Source organism: Protopterus annectens, chromosome 3.part0, assembly GCF_019279795.1.
Source record: "Protopterus annectens isolate FY-2018-M chromosome 3.part0, PAN1.0, whole genome shotgun sequence".
Lineage (NCBI taxonomy): Eukaryota > Metazoa > Chordata > Ceratodontiformes > Protopteridae > Protopterus > Protopterus annectens.
Genome location: NC_056731.1, coordinates 1338414941 through 1338431120, shown reverse-complemented (window position 1 = coordinate 1338431120; position 16180 = coordinate 1338414941). Strand labels below are relative to the sequence as shown.

Below are 16180 nucleotides of genomic sequence, written 5' to 3'. Positions count from 1 at the left end.
AATTTGGAAGACGAACTCAGGTAGCATCCGACCCGCAGTCGTGCGAACTGCTTCTGCTTCGGGCTCCTCTGCAAGAAAGACTGATGTACTGGCATCAGTTGCCTTACTTTATACTACTGACAACCTGACGTCAGTCCTAAAGTGACAGCAACCGACGCAGAAATACTAAGCCTCTGGTATTCGGGCCGGCCGAGGTCTACCCTGGCAGGGATAACCTAAATGTGATGACTGCAATAGTGAAACATGAAGAACATCAATGGTTACAAATGTTAAAACAATAACAAAGTAGTACAATATGTGAATACAATAAAAGAAAAATAAGCAAAATATAAAGGCAAGCAATAAAGTTGACCATACATTATATACAAAACAGAAGAGAGTTCCTAATGTGCATGTTATATAATGATTAATGAAACATACAACAGAATAAGTAATAGGTCGTAAAAGCCATTTACATTTTCCGGCAGGAGAACTGGAGAGTAAATTTCACTTCCCTATTAAATCGACGAAAGTTTAGCTTCTTGAAATGCAAAACATCGACAGCTAAACTCTGAAACGGCAAAACGTTGAACAGCCACCTAAGTGAATTTTTTCCCACTTGGCCGACGGACACCGCATAAACCTTTAAACCTTAATGAAAAGTGGGGTGCTGTGCCCCCCACACACCCCCTAACTAAATATACTAACTCAGATATCACTCCACATCAGGGAAAAGGGCAAATTATCGATAATGGCCAAGCAAATTTTTTCCCCGAGAAAAAATTCACTTAGGTGGCCATTCGTGATTTTGCCTTTTTGGAGTTTAGCTGTCAATGTTTAGCATTTCGACAGGCTAAACTTTTGTCAGTTTAAGAGGGAACCTAAATTTCAATCATAAATTCTGTGATAGATCAAGGTTAGTGAAAGAATATAAAGAAAGGATATTAGAAAGTTAAGGAATTAAAGAGACGTGAGGCTAGAAAGCAGGTAAAGCAGGAAGCAAAGTAGGCTATATTAAGAGAAAGTCTATTAAGAGTGGGAAAGAAGAGAATAGAAGAGAGTACAAACATGGTAAGGAGCATGGGCAGATCCAATTATTGGTTAGATGTTCGTTCAGCCTAGACTTGAAGGAATAGTAGGGGATACAAGTCTGATTGCTTCTGGAAAGCAATTCCATGATGTGACAACAGTGAAAGTACAGACTAACCCCGTTAGATCTTTCAAGTTTGTAAATAGATAGTAGATACTTGTGACAGGAGCGTAAGGTCACAAGATAGAATGGGTTCCTATTACGTTATCGAAAGATAACATAATTGAATGGCCAAAACATCAAAACGGCCGCATTTGAAGTTTGAATTGTGGGATCGCAGTACAGTGAAGAATGGGATATTTGCCCTTTCCTCACTGTAGTGTGATCTCAGAGTTGGAATATATATTTAGCGGTGGGGGGCACAATCCCCCACACTAAAAGTTTCAAAATGCAGCCGTTTCGATGTTTCAGCCGTTCGATTATGTTATCTTTCGATAACATAATATGAACCTGATAGAATACAGTGTTGAACTAGTGATGACCTACTTTGCGAAAATGAGTTGTAATACAGTAACTTGAGAGTTAATGTCAGTTGACTAAAGCTGAGAAGCTAATTGTAATTAATATTAATTTTATTAATTAATGAATTATTTTTATTAATGAATTTTCATATAGATAATAGAGAGTCATCAGAGATAACAGTGAAATCCTTTTATTATTACCATCCACAGTACATTCTTTGGTAAGAGATAATTTCAAACTCAAGCTTCCACATATTAAAATAACTTGGTTTCCTTCGGATAATTACTTCTACATCATACTGATGATGTTTTTACAGCTCCGTGCTTTAAAATGGACCCGCATACTGTTATAAACTGGGAATTTTATAAGTTGAGAACTTTTTTTTTTTTTTTTAAACAAAGCAGACCTAAGATAACAATGGCTACATACATGTTCTTATTTAACTTATGCTACTTTACCCAAGATAAACATTCATGTAATCAATACAGGAAGGTGCTAGGCCACTCCTTTACCTAAAGATGAGACCAGTATGCCAACCAAATCACACACTGTCATTACATAAATAAACAGCTATAGCTACCGTGTCTGTTATGATGACCCAAATGAGAAATGAGCACTCCACTCTACTCTCCTACCCAATGACACTGTCTACAATTACAAATGTTTAATCATAAAAGCACAGTTCATTCATATAACCAAACAGGATCCAGTCATGTCTGTGAAGGTACTACACCAAATGCACTCTCCATATACACTTCACAAATGTAAGCCCAATGTGTGTCCACAAGCTAGTAGCCATTACACGTAGTATGATATGCTCAGTGTGTGAACACAAACTGCTGCACATTTTCAAAAAAGCTCAGGGAAATGGGATACTGTACCATTTGATCTGTACAATACATACATCATGATATCACAACAAGCATGTGCATTTATAAACACTCGGAATAAAGGATGACGATGGCCAGAGGCTTGGTTTGGGCGGGACAAAGTGCATATGGTGTTTGCAGGTTCAACTGGCACATGCCAATTAGTTAGCAGTGCTGTACTAGAATTCAAAAAGGATGACCAATACTGCAGCTGCAGTCAATGTTGAATAACTTTGTTTTTTAATCATCATTCATACATTTCACATATTTTTATTTTCTATATATTTTTATTATTCATTTTTTCCTTTATCACACTTTAACCATCCTTTCATGATGAACAAGCATCAGGACCAGGATGTTGAAGAACCAAAATGTTTTTATAAATACCTTTTATATTATTTGACCAACTAGTATTGTCGTTCAAACTTGTTGGTTGATAGGTTTTTAAGAGTGATTTTTTCAACATTTATACATTTGACTGGTGCTGTGTGTGTCCCTTTTCCCCTTCTTTCTTTTTATCGATTGGTTCATATTGACTTGGAGCTCAGTATTTTGTCTTGCTTTTTTTCAACGTGTAAGCGACCCTTTGTATTAAGGACAATTGCTCTCTGTTAATGCTTACTATATTTGTAATCTTCACTGTTGATCATGACCCGACTAAGCCATGAATATTCAGCAGGTAACATTTTAAGTTTTATGTGTTTGAATACGTTGACAGGTTGATAAAGAGGTACAGTCCCTCGGAGTAATATAAAATGATTACCCGTTCTCTACAGATACCCTTGATTGGTGCCAATGAGTATATCCTCTTGTGTGATTGGTTAACAACAGATGGGTATCAGGAAAGAAAGACGAGATCCACACTGTCTTTATATTAAGCGCTTTCGTTTTTTAATAAAAACTTCTTCAGAATACACATACACAATAAACCAAACCCTATATATATATATATATATATATATATATATATATATATATATATATATATATATACACACACACACACACACACCCACACCCCTTCTTAATTAATGACATCACAACAATTAAATTGAAACAAAACCACCCCATTGAGGCATCAAGAATATAACTGAATTCATTTTGAACCATAAGAACTAATGCAACACTATTTCCAGGCTTAAACACAAATACATCTATTAGTTCTACCCTTAGAATAAAATCTGAGGGTTATTTGTGAATAACAGCAACACAAAGTTATGAAATAATATGTGGCTTGATATGACATGATGTATTAAACAACAATGTTTATTTATTTAATTGAGATATGGTTCAAAATGAATTCAATTATATTCTTGATGCCTCAATGGGGCGGTTTTGTTTCAATTTTATTGTTGTGATGTCATTAATTAAGAAGGGGTGTGTGTGTATATATATATATATATATATATATATATATATATATATATAAAAAGGGTTTGGTTTATTGTGTATGTGTATCCTGAAGAAGTTTTTATTAAAAAACGAAAGCGCTTAATACAAAGACAGTGTGGATCTCGTCTTTCTTTCCTGGTGTTATTTCAGTTTTTGGTTGGACTTGGTTTTATTAACAGATGTGTATCACCAATTGAGAATAAGCCGATTTAATTTTTGTCTCACTATGGTGAGATCATGTCTTGTCCAATGTTGTCTGTCCAAAGTTACATGCAAAAGTAATTTCTGTTTTATGGGGGTACTAGGGATGATGAAGTTTTGTTTTTGTTTAGCGAAGATTTCTATTTTGTAGTTTATGATGACCTTGTTGGAGGCCTGACTAGTCAGCTGCGTGTTCTTATTAATTTTCAATGTGCGTGTGATTCATTACACAAAAGGGTTACTGTTTTTTGCCTAAGGATCATTTTTAGCCTAAGGATAGTTGTTGCAATGTTGATGTTTTATTTTCACACGTATTATTATTTTAGCGATCCTGGCCTGAATGGGTCATGAATATTCAGCAATGGATAGACTTTGCTGATAGGTTAACTAAGGAGGTTCAACTTTTTTAAGCAATACGATTCACTTATCTATCTTAGTATTTATGCATTTCTGTTTGGTTCTTGTGTGCGTATTCACTGGCACGATTGGTTAGTGTCAGTTAAATACCACCAACAGAAAATGATGCTTTGTCTTCTGTTTCGTTTCAGTGAGATTGTGCTTGAATTTCCGAAGTAATAGCTGAAATTACCTTCAGCTTTTGTTCAAAGTTTTTCTTAGTTATAAACATTATAAAATAATCCCTCATATTTCTGATCAGTGACAACAACATTTTGCTTTGTTTACAGGACATTGATTTTTCGATAAGTTTTATTATTTCGATTGGTGTATCATTTATGTTTTAATAGCAGCAATGACTGGATGGATGGATTTGTTGTTTCTATTATTTATTTATGTTTGCGTATTGAACAAAGATGAAACTCTACCAAAAATTAATGTAATGCGCCCCTTTTATTATCACAAGCAAGTAAGGGCTGAGTTTTTAATTCGGAAGATTAATTTCGCAGTCATACATTTTCGAAATGTGAATGGAATTTATATCTGTTATAAATGATCAAGCTTTTTAAGGCTTATTTGTTACATTATGGCTATTGTCCTTTGTGTTGAGCAGTTTTATAGGCTAAAGGAACCTGTTCTTCAGCTACGGTTTTTCACTAGCTAAATGTCATGAAAGTTAAACAGGCATTTGAGTGGTGCATTAGGCTTCTATGGCCCTTTATGATTGGTTAACAAAATTAATACATACTTAGCACCAAGAGCTTTTGTTACGGAACCACATGAATTTTAAATCACCGTGATAGGTGCCAAGCTGCTGCTTTGATAAGATCATTGGACATGTTAAAACCAATAAGAAACGCGATTTAATGAATTTGCATGATGTTTATGATTGGTCAGATGTAAATCATTCTTTGATATTACGATTTTTATTGGTTACTTGTTTTTTTGAAATGTAAGCATCAGTCCTAAATGTTACAATCTGAAGAAGGCTAGTTGCCGAAAGCGCCTATCGGACTTGAAAGGACTTATTTCATTGTTTTATTTTATTTGTTTGTTTTACAATAAAACTTTGCTTTTTAATCTACATCTTCACATTGGAATTTTTGCCATGGTGGTCTACCGAAGGTTTACTCCGTAATGTTGAATAACTTCACCATTCTATGGGTGGTGTAAGTTGAAGCAATCTACTTTCTCCAAATGTAGCAAGTGGTTTGCTGCAGTTTTGAATGGAAAATAGCTTTTTTTTTTTGATTCTCAAATACAAGAGGACTTTTTTTTTATTTTCCTTTTTTTCCTCAACTTACAGTTGAGGGGGGGGGGTGCCAGCCTGGGGAATTATACAGGATGCCAAAATAGTTAGCTACAGCTATATCTCCCCTATTATAGGTGGCAAAACATAGATCACTCCTTCTATCATTTAAATGCACCCATCAAAATTAGCAATCTCGATAAGAAAAAGGTGTATCTCATCACACCAAAATAGTAACAAGTACACTTAAAGTAGAAACATAAGACAATGAAAGATGAAATACTCTACTCTCATAGCACCACAAAGAGCAAAAGAAACAAAATATATGCATAAAAAGATGCAATAAAATAAGTCTGTCACAGCAAAACTGGAACATATGACCACAGGGAAGCAAAGTGGTGAATGATCCCGTCCAGACAACACAAGGTATAATGTTAATCGATATAAAAATCTTATTAAGTTTAAATCTAGAAAGCTATGTGAAAATTAATCTAGGGGGAGTGCTTTCTTTTGTTAGCCAGTTTGAGGTACATACAATGAATATTTCCCCAATAACAAACAAGGGCAAAATCTGCCACTATTCTAGTTGTATATTAACCACTGCTGTAATCATTGAAAATGAAATGAAAATACTACCGGGGCTACAACCAGTGCATTCTAAAAAGAAAATTGGCATCAGGAATGAGGCTGAGCTAAATGAGAATTCAAAAAGAGACTGAATAAGGAACCATACATTATTAAAGCACAGTTGCATTTGGAAAGATAACTAACTGATGTAAAAGCCAACAAATATGTTCATGTGGAAAAATAAATTTGCAATTATGCTGAGGCTGAAACACACGGATGAAATTATTACCTCTCGATCAAGGTTAGAATTGGTTGGAAAAACCTCGCCACTACTTCTTGCAATTTTGAACATCTGCGTTCCTGAAGGCTGTTGTTCAGTAATATGATAAGCAAGCTTCGAGTTCAGGGTGTTTGGAGCATCTGCATCTGTGGCATTCAACATTGTTATTAACGTACCTAAAAAATAATACAAAACATTGTAAAATTATCTCTACTGTGCAGTAGCAAGGAATTAATAATGAACAGAAAAGATGTTCATATATTTGAAAATATATTTTTTGTTTTTTTTTTTTACTTGCAGATCAACTACCTCAAATCATTTTGTTTTTTATTATATCAGTCTTTGGAGAACTAAACCTTTACACAGACATTTACTGTATAGATGCTACATGTCCAAACATGTTCCAGCTACCCTCACATCAGTGTTCAAATGAACAACCCAATAAATATATTAGCTGTTAGCATAAAAAGAGTGCATCATTTTATATTATGTAAAGATCACAACATCAGAGTCTTTCTTTCCCAAATGTAGCTGTTCTTGAGTTACCGAATTAAGTATGTGGACTTCCAAGATGGCTGCCCATAGAGTAACAGCTTAACTTCAGCTCTCCCAGAGTGAAAACAAACTCAAGAAGAGACAGCTAGCAAACACATATTTTGGGATAAATTTCAGTTACTGGCTAGTAACTGCAGTGCCTGGATGCCAGCAAAAAAGAAATTCAGAGAACCTGAAAGGAAATCAACAGCAAAAGGTGAGGAAAAACACGGAGTGGGAAAAATTCTATAGCTGTTCAGAAAAAAAAAGCAGCACATTCCAACTCTGATGCAAGACAAGATTCCTGTAACCTAAAGGAAAAAATAAGTCACATGTACTCAGAGTGGATTAAAATAAACAAAACACTGAAGGAGTACATCAACTCAAATAACAAAAGGCTACAAAAAAATGGAAGAAGCTTTATACAGATACAGATGAGGTGATAAAACTGCAAAAATCAGAGGTCAAAATGAAGGAAATGCTGGCTGAGTATGACACTGGTCTAGAACAGATGTTTCAAAAAATAAAGAGGACAGAGAACATAAGGAAAATCTGAGATTATCTGCTGTACCAGAGAAGCTGAAAGGAACAGACTGTATTCATTTTATGAAAATACAAATAAGCAACTGGACTGGTATTCCACAGCAGGAGTTAACTGAAAAGGCACACTGTGTGTATCCTCCAAATCTGGCACGAGAAAGCAATCTAGACCTTACAGATGCAATCCTACCAGCAGGAGGAGTTGATTCTGACAAAACTATGGTCAGCAAATCACTAACAGTGGCAGACAGTAGTGTGCTTGTGGAAAATAAATACTCACTGTTCACCATGCAGAAGAGAAGTACATTTATTCCACTAATCTGAGAAGCAGGCATGAGGTTCAAGCTGCTGTACACCAAGCTATTTTCAGAATATTTTTTCCTGGAACGACAAAATAATTTTTTGATGCAGAACATGCTTTGGAAGAAATACAAAAGTTTGTCTAACAAAAAGTGAACTATGAAACAGGAGGAGATTCTGCTTCTTCTTGTTCAGATAATGAAGCCCACAGAGAGACTGTGCCAGTGCAACCTTTTCCAATGTTTCAATGGAAAATGTTTGAGAGATGTACAAAAAAGCACAGCAGATGACCAGAAGTATGTTGGTAATGAAACAGAGACTGAATTTGGGAGATGGAGCTCAACAGGAATAAAACCAGCAACTCAGAAATGGACAAATAAATGTAGGATTACAAAGAATTAATTACATTTGTGAAACATGACAGAACAAGAAAACCTTAAAATACTAGACTTCTGCAACTTTATTAAACTTGTAGGGTACTCTACAGCATATGCCCTATTTCATGACATTAATGTTTGGATAAATCTTTAGGAGAGGGGAAGGAGTTTAATTGTAAGTAAAACAAAATTTTGTTCTTAGCAGCAGTATTTTGATAATGCATGATATAATCTGCATCCTATAAAGTAAAACTTTCACAGTTATTTTCAAGTATAATGTGGATACTAAAGTAAACAGATGTCTCTGTTTTCCCTCCATCTTCTTTCTCTCCTTCTCTTTGTTCAGTTTTAATAAATGCAGGCAACACGGCATTAAAAAAAAAGTCTGGTCAAGACAGCATGATAGAAGAAAATTGTATGTGCTTTTTTGCCTTGATCTTCTAACAATTTTTAAGAGAAAGGAAATAAATAAAGCACTGAATATAATAAAATGTTTTCCCCTAGCAAATACATGAGTGATTGCAGAAGCAGCTCTGTATCTGGTTCTCATGTCTCAATGGAGAAAATCTAACAGACTAATAAATACAAAACACTTCTTTTTTTTCAATGTTTAGAAGAAAATGTTTTCTAAAAGCATTCAAGTGTTTTCCCAGTCTGGGACAGTAATAAAGATAAGACAGAACTAGTAGAAGCACAGGCTGTAACATGCATCTTAGCATGGATAACCTTCCTTTTAGGTTAACCCAAGTCTATGCATATGGTCAACAGTCTGGGACAACTGTTTCTATTAGGAGGGTAAAACTTCAATATTTTAAGACGTACATAGCTTGGTATGTTAGTATTAAGTTAATAGGTTTTAATGGTATTTTGGGGCAATTTTTATTTTTGTTTGAGGGATTTCAATAAAACAAAAAGTTTGGTAAGATGTGACATAGACTCAAATGGATTCTCCAATAAACAACTTATAAAAGATCAACCTGCCAAACAGTGTATGCATGTAATACAAAAGCTGGAACTTAAAAAGGGCTGTTACACATAAAAAGTGGGAATAATAGCTTTTAACATACTGATGCTTTCTATATTATAGTTAAATATAAATGGTCTCACAGATATATACAATAAAGAAACTATAATAAAAATGCAAATAGCTATGCTACAGGAGACACACTTGGAAAAATGAACATGTGAATTTGATAGAGAAAGGTTTTCAATATGTTTTTTCAGTGGAATACCTGGGGCAATGGAATAGAGGAATAGTTATATTAACTGCAAGAGGAACTCCAATTGTGACAGAAGAGGATAAAAAAGATAATCTTGACAGATCTGTAGCACTAAGGGACTACTGGCAAGTATTTATATTCCACCTAAGACTGCTATAATGGAACTTAAGAAAATTATGGGAGAAATAATCAGCTTTTAGCAAGGAATATTACTTACAGATCGGGACTGGAATTTGATTTGCAACAGTGTAGATGTATCTGGGGGGCCGGAGGGAAAATATAACAAAGGAGGGTAGACTTCTGAAGAAATTTATGAAAATATTTGGCATGGAAGATATGAATTTAGCAGTAGGAGTTCAGACTGAATTTACACATTATTCCCCAAGACACAACAACTGGGCTTGACTAGACAGAACTTGTATTTTACAGAAACATGTGCACTTAACTGAAAGTTTCAATACGCATGCAATTAACTATTTCAGATCACAGGAAAATACAACTAAAATAAAAAATGCAGGGTAATGAAATCAAGGTGAGACACTGGTGCTTTCCAACCTATCCGTTGAAAAGAGAGGAATTTAATGAATGGGTAGTGGAAATTATTTGGGAGTTACTAGAGACGATAGAAACAACTTCTAAAAACATAGCTAGGGAGTGGGATAAAATTAAAGTGCAGTTTAAAAATATAGTAGAAATAAAAAAGAGAGAGAATATGGTTAAGAAGTAGCAAGACTTATTTAGAGGGACTAACAAAGGTTAAAGTACTGCAGAACTGTGGGAATCTTACAGAGCAAGAGGAAGAGCAATGGCAGGATGCTAAACAGAAAATAAGGGGTTACCTCAATAATATGTATGCGTTTAGAAAGATTGCTTTTAAGCAACTGTTTTTTGATAACTCCACAACACAAACACTTTTAGCACAACAACTCATGCAAAAGAAAGAAAGGTTTGTTGCCAAGCTTAGGGAGCCTACAACAGAGGCAGACAACAAGAGATCCTACATAGGTACTAGAAATATTTTGGAAATTTTATGAAAATCTGTATAAAGCAGAGAAATAAATGTAATCAAAAAAGGATACAAATGGAAATACTTACGGAAGAATTAAGTATGCCAGAGTTAGAGGTAAATGAGGCTCAATTACCAACAGGACAGAAGGAGATGAGATAAAAATGGTGATGTGTTAAAGAAAATTCAAACATCAATTCATGTAAGGTTCAGCAAGGCATTCTTTATTACTTTGCAGCAAGGAGACAAAGCATGTAGGTACAAGGTTTGTCTGATTTTCAATAGCTCAGCCTGCTGTTTTTATATAGTTTTTTTGCATGTACACTATATAGTTCTCTGCAAGTACACAGCAGGTGCTTATCAGTTAATTGCTGACTTTTACAAAAACATCTTTCAGAATTTAGCTTGTCCACAGGGCTTGCTCTGTCAAACCCAGTTTCTGAGTTATGGTCCTGTAACTGTCTCTTCTTAACACATTTATCTGTTGCTAGTGTGAGGCCCTTATCTCAACATTCCACAGCAAGAACAAGAGTTTTAGGCATCAGCAGCTTTTACAGAGATGACCAGTATTTACACATTTTACATAGAATAAATGTATTAACTCTTAACCCTTTAAGTACAGAATTGTACACTATACTATTTGTACAGTTCTCTAACATTTCCCCCCTTTTAATACTTTATTCTCATTGTTTAACGAGTCTAAAACAAGTCCATTTCATCTCTTGACCATTTCCACTCAGGGCCTTGCAGTCAGAGTCATTCGGCTTAGGCTCAAGTAAACAATTCTTCCGCCTCCAATTTTAGTAATTCTTCATATTCAGTACTTTGTTGGTACAAGGTCTTTGAGACTGAGGCATCTACAGTGCTTTTTACTAGTCCACGCATGCAGGGGATGCAGCAGCATCCACAGAACATCAATATCGCTGCTCCAACGCAAATGGCGATTAACAGATTCATCAGAACACTGCCCCAGCCCCCAAACCATTTCTGGAAAAAGTCTGTTAAAGGATTTTGACCTGGCTTGGTCAAGGCAGATACTTGCTGAATCATTTCGAGATGGCTATCTATTTCGTGTTCATTGTCGGGGATAAACAAACAGCATTCCTCTTGGATTAACGTGCAAGTACCTCCTTTCGCCGCCAAGGTGAAATCGAGAGCAATACGATTTTGAAGCACTACTGCTCTCATAGCTGTCAGTTCATCTGTCACCAATTCCAAGGCGGAAAAGGTTGCATTGCTCAATGTCTCAAGCAGCTTGGACAACTTTCTCAGTTCCCAAATCGATTTTACCGCTCTGTACTGAGATAGTATGCCGGCCCATGATATGACGTCATCACCGAGAGCCATATGGGACAGTCCTTTGCCACTGACGTGAGCCAGATCATGATGATATATCCATGATGCTCGATTCGGCCTACTAGATTGGCAGTTTTTTTAACTTCTCGAACATTTCGGATTTTTCCTTGAGGTAAAGTTAACATGTGTCCTATAGCTGGAACTAGGTAGCCCAAAAAGCAGCTTCCAGACCACTTTCTTGGTAGCCATTTATAAGCTTTTATTCAGCAGACAAAATAACAATCTTCCACTTTAATGGTGATGTTGATAAACTCAAAGCGATCCCCAAAGTCCTGCTGTCCTCGAAACATTTTCTAATAGACAGTTTCCATTTCCTGGACAAAGTTGATTATAGAGCTATTAACAAGTTTTCTTATAGACGAGAAATTTGCCACACAACCCGACTTGTATGCAGTGCAGTTATAAACCACTGTTTTGTTACAATGGCTCCATCCTACCCTAGTTTTGTCAAGTTTCTGAAAACACACAGCTCCGTTTTGACAGAAGGCCAGCTGTAAGGCAACCGCATTTGAGGACGTAATTTTAGCTGTTTTGCTCAACAAACTTGCCCATGTCTCGGTAACATTTAGTGGGGACGCCACTAAAGGTAATCCTCCATGTGCAGTTGGTATAGCTGCACAGATCCAACAATTAGAGACATTAAGGGTATCTGCATATGCGTACTTGTTAGCCTGATATGTGTTGAAAGCAGGATGCCATGCTGCACGCTTGCTAGGTTCAGTAAATGTGGCAGAAAAGAGAAATGGCCATAGCAGAAAAACAATGACCACAACAACAGTCAATGAGATTACCAAACAATATTTTTGTGGAAAGGGTTGTCGTTTCAGTGTTCTGTTTTCTTCGGTTTTCCCAAAAGGATGGAATTCAACTTTCTTTGATGCAATCATGTCACTTAATCTGGGTATTTTTATCTTATTCTCTTACCCTATAGGACCTTAGCACCGATGACTGCTACACTGGGTTTGAGACGGATCAGTTCCTATTGATCTGACCCTCCTTTGTATCCAGACTTTTGTGCTTAGGGTCCCGATGGAGAGGTAAGATCTTTACCCAATTCGAATTTCTTCACTAACTTGCAGTGTGTCAGATGGATCCATGAAGCTCGCTCTGCAATCTTGACTGCAGACGGTGTCGAAAGAAGCACCTGGTAGGGACCTTCCCACTTTGGTGATGCCCATTTCTTCCTCTTCACGATCTTGATCCACACGCAGTCTCCTGGAGTTACTGTTATTTCCAGTGCCTTAGTCTGCTCTGGACCTGAAACAGAATTAGACTGCAACAGATGTTTAGAATTTAACAGTTTCTTCATATATTTCAGCTAATGTAAGATAAGTTTCCTGGTCTGAAGGCATGAGAGGTTTCCAATGGGGTGTACAATACGCCCTTCCATACAGTTTCTCATATGGGGTCAGCTCTTTTGCTGAGGGAACTGTTCTCATGTTCAACAGTGCCAGGGGTAAACAGTACAACCAGGTTTTCCCAGTTTCAGCCATTAATTTCCTCAGTTTACTTTTAAGTATACCATTATGTCTTTTGACCAACCCTGCAGACTGAGGATGATAAGCACAGTGATTTCTTAGAGAAATACCAAAAACTTACTTAGCTGTTGTATAGTTTGGTTTACAAAGTGTGTTCCATTGTCACTATATATTCTCTCCGGAATGCCAAACCTAGGAACAATTTCTTTCACAAGAACCTTTGCTACTGTAGCTGCATCCGAGTTCCTGGTTGGAAAAGCTTCCACCCACCTTGAGAACATATCTATAATGACAAGGCAGTACTTCTTATTTTCACATTTATTTAACTCTATAAAATCCATGCAAATGGTGTGAAATGGGTATGGAGGTGTGGGGAAACTCCCTTGACTGGGCCGCACTGCTCCTTGTGCATGATACTGATTGCAAATCTGACACGCTACACAAAATTTTTTTAGAGTAGTTTGAAAATCCACACGCAGTGAACACCTGATTCACTATCTGTACCGTTCCCCCTGTTGAGACATGGCATTGACCATGGCTCAATAATACTGCATATCGAAAAAGATTAGAAGGTCATATTGGTTTCCCTTCTTTTGAGATGTACAAACAGTCTCTGAAGACAGACCCCAGTTTTAACCAATGCCTTTTTTCTACCTGTGTGGTCAATGATTGCATTGTTTGTAGCATGTCCAAATTTAAACTTTCAGAGGGTTCTAAACCTTCTACAAGGTGTAAACAAGCTTCTGCAGCTGAGTGCTTTGCAGCAGCATCAGCTCTTGCATTACCTTTTGAAATAACATCCTGCTGCTTTGTGTGAGCTGCACATTTGCAGATAGCTAAACACTGAGGTAATTGAATGGAGTTTAAAAGGTCCAATATGAGCTGTGCATGATTTATGGGTTTACCAGTTGATGTAATCATACCTCGGTTTTTCCATTGCTGTGCAAACACATGTACTGTGGAAAAAGCATATTGACTGTCAGTAAAAACATTTGCACGCTTTTACCTTTAGCTAAAGTACATGCACGAGTAAGTGCAATCAATTCTGCCACCTGTGCGGACAAATATCGTGGTAAGGGGTTTGCCTCGATAACCTCTGTGTTGGATACTACAGCATAGCCCAATAGGTTCTGTCCTGCTGGGTTATTTTTGCATGAGCCATCTACATAATATGTCAGATCAGCATCTGTTAAAGGTATATCTGTGAGGTCATTCCTAGGTAATGTTGTCTGCTCGATCTCCTGCAGGCAGTGATGTGGAGTACCATCTACAGGGGTAGAGAGCAGAGTTGGATTCAGGGTTGTGCACCATTCAATTGTCATGTAAGGCTGGCTCAGCAAAATAGTCATGCAGGAGAGATGTCTAGCTGGGGAAAGGTATGCTACCTTTTCTTGTAACAAAATAATTGCTACTGCATGAGGGACCCTTAGGGTGAGTGGGTGAAACAGAACCAGAGAGGACGAAGCCTGTACTGCCATAGCAGCTGCAACAACTGCCTGAACATAATGGGGTAATAAGGACCGTGCCACTGGATCTAACTGTGATGAATAATAAGCAATAGGACGTTGCTTATCCCCATGTTGTTGCATCAGGACTGATGTCATATATCTGTGCTTACAGTCTACAGTTTGAAAAAAGCGCGTGTGATAATTTGGTATCCCCAAGACAAAAGAAGACTCTATTAACTGTTTTAAGTTACAAAAGGCTAAATCCACCTCCGGTGTCCAAATCACCGGGTCCTGTGCTGCCATAGGCTTTTTGTATATGAGGTCAGGCAAGGGTGCCACTTCCAAAGCATAGTCTGGAATCTAACTTCGACAGAAGTTAGTCGTACCCAAAAAGGACAATTTCCTTTTTGGTAATAGGTTTTGGAGCCTGCAAAATAGCTATTTTTCTGTCCTCATCCAAGATTCTACTTCCATCAAATATTATATAGCCCAAATATCGGACCTGCTTTTTCCAAAGCTGCAATTTTTCCTTGTTTACCTTGTGTCCCTCAGCAGCTAAAAATCGTAGCAATGCTAGCATATCTTCTCAGCAAGCTTGTAAAGTGGGAGCTGCTAATAAGATATCATCAACATAAAGCAGGCTTTGACTATTTCTCGGTGGGCTAAATCTTGCTAAATTACTTGACATCTCTTGTGAGAATACCGTGGGGCTCTCACAATAACCTTGTGGTAGTCGAGTGTATGTGCATCATTTACCCTAATAAGCAAATGCAAACCAGAATCTACTGTCTGGATGTATCGGAATTGAGAAAAATGCATTACTAATATCTACTACAGAAAAATATTTCTGATGAGGTTTTAACACATTTAAGAGTGTATGTGTATCAGGTACCGTAGGTGCCCTAGGTATTACTGCCTCATTTACATCCTGCAGGTCTTGAACCATGCGCCACTCTCCATTTCCTTTCTTAACTGGGAACAAAGGTGTGTTACATGGTGAATCAGGAGATTCGATTAACACACCCCCTTTGAGGAGTGCAGCTATAATGGGCTTTATCCATGCCTCTGCATCTTTTCTCAGTGGGTATTGACGTTTTTGAGGTCTAAAAGTTGATTTTGGAGTAATCACCACTGGTCCTGCCGTGTGAATAAGGCCTACATCTGATTTCCCTGTGGACCACAGTTTATCTGGAATACCTTTCAGAGCATTCTCTTCCTCCTTTAACAGGAGTGTTTGTCAAATATGTTTGCAAAAATGTAGGTGTACTGCTGGCTTAGTCTGAGTTACCCAGTTCAATTTTTGTACCTGTACTCCCTGCTCTGAAAGTTCCTCTCTGGTCTGTTTTTCCCATCTGGTAATATTCCTGCCCAACTCTACCCATTTTGTGTTTCTGTCTTTAGTGAGGCTCACATGTGGTAGGAGGTCAGATTTGTAA

At 37.0% G+C, this 16180-nt stretch overlaps 1 protein-coding gene across 1 annotated transcript in view; it reads right to left on the bottom strand.

Annotated features, from left to right (window-relative positions):
• LOC122796737 (desmoglein-2-like) overlaps positions 1 to 16180 on the bottom strand; it is a 1662953-nt gene that overhangs the window by 526597 nt on the left and 1120176 nt on the right. The window contains exon 5 of the mRNA XM_044065446.1: positions 6495 to 6661. Within this exon, the coding sequence (XP_043921381.1) occupies positions 6495 to 6661 (167 nt within the window). The remainder of the gene's footprint in view (positions 1 to 6494; positions 6662 to 16180) is intronic.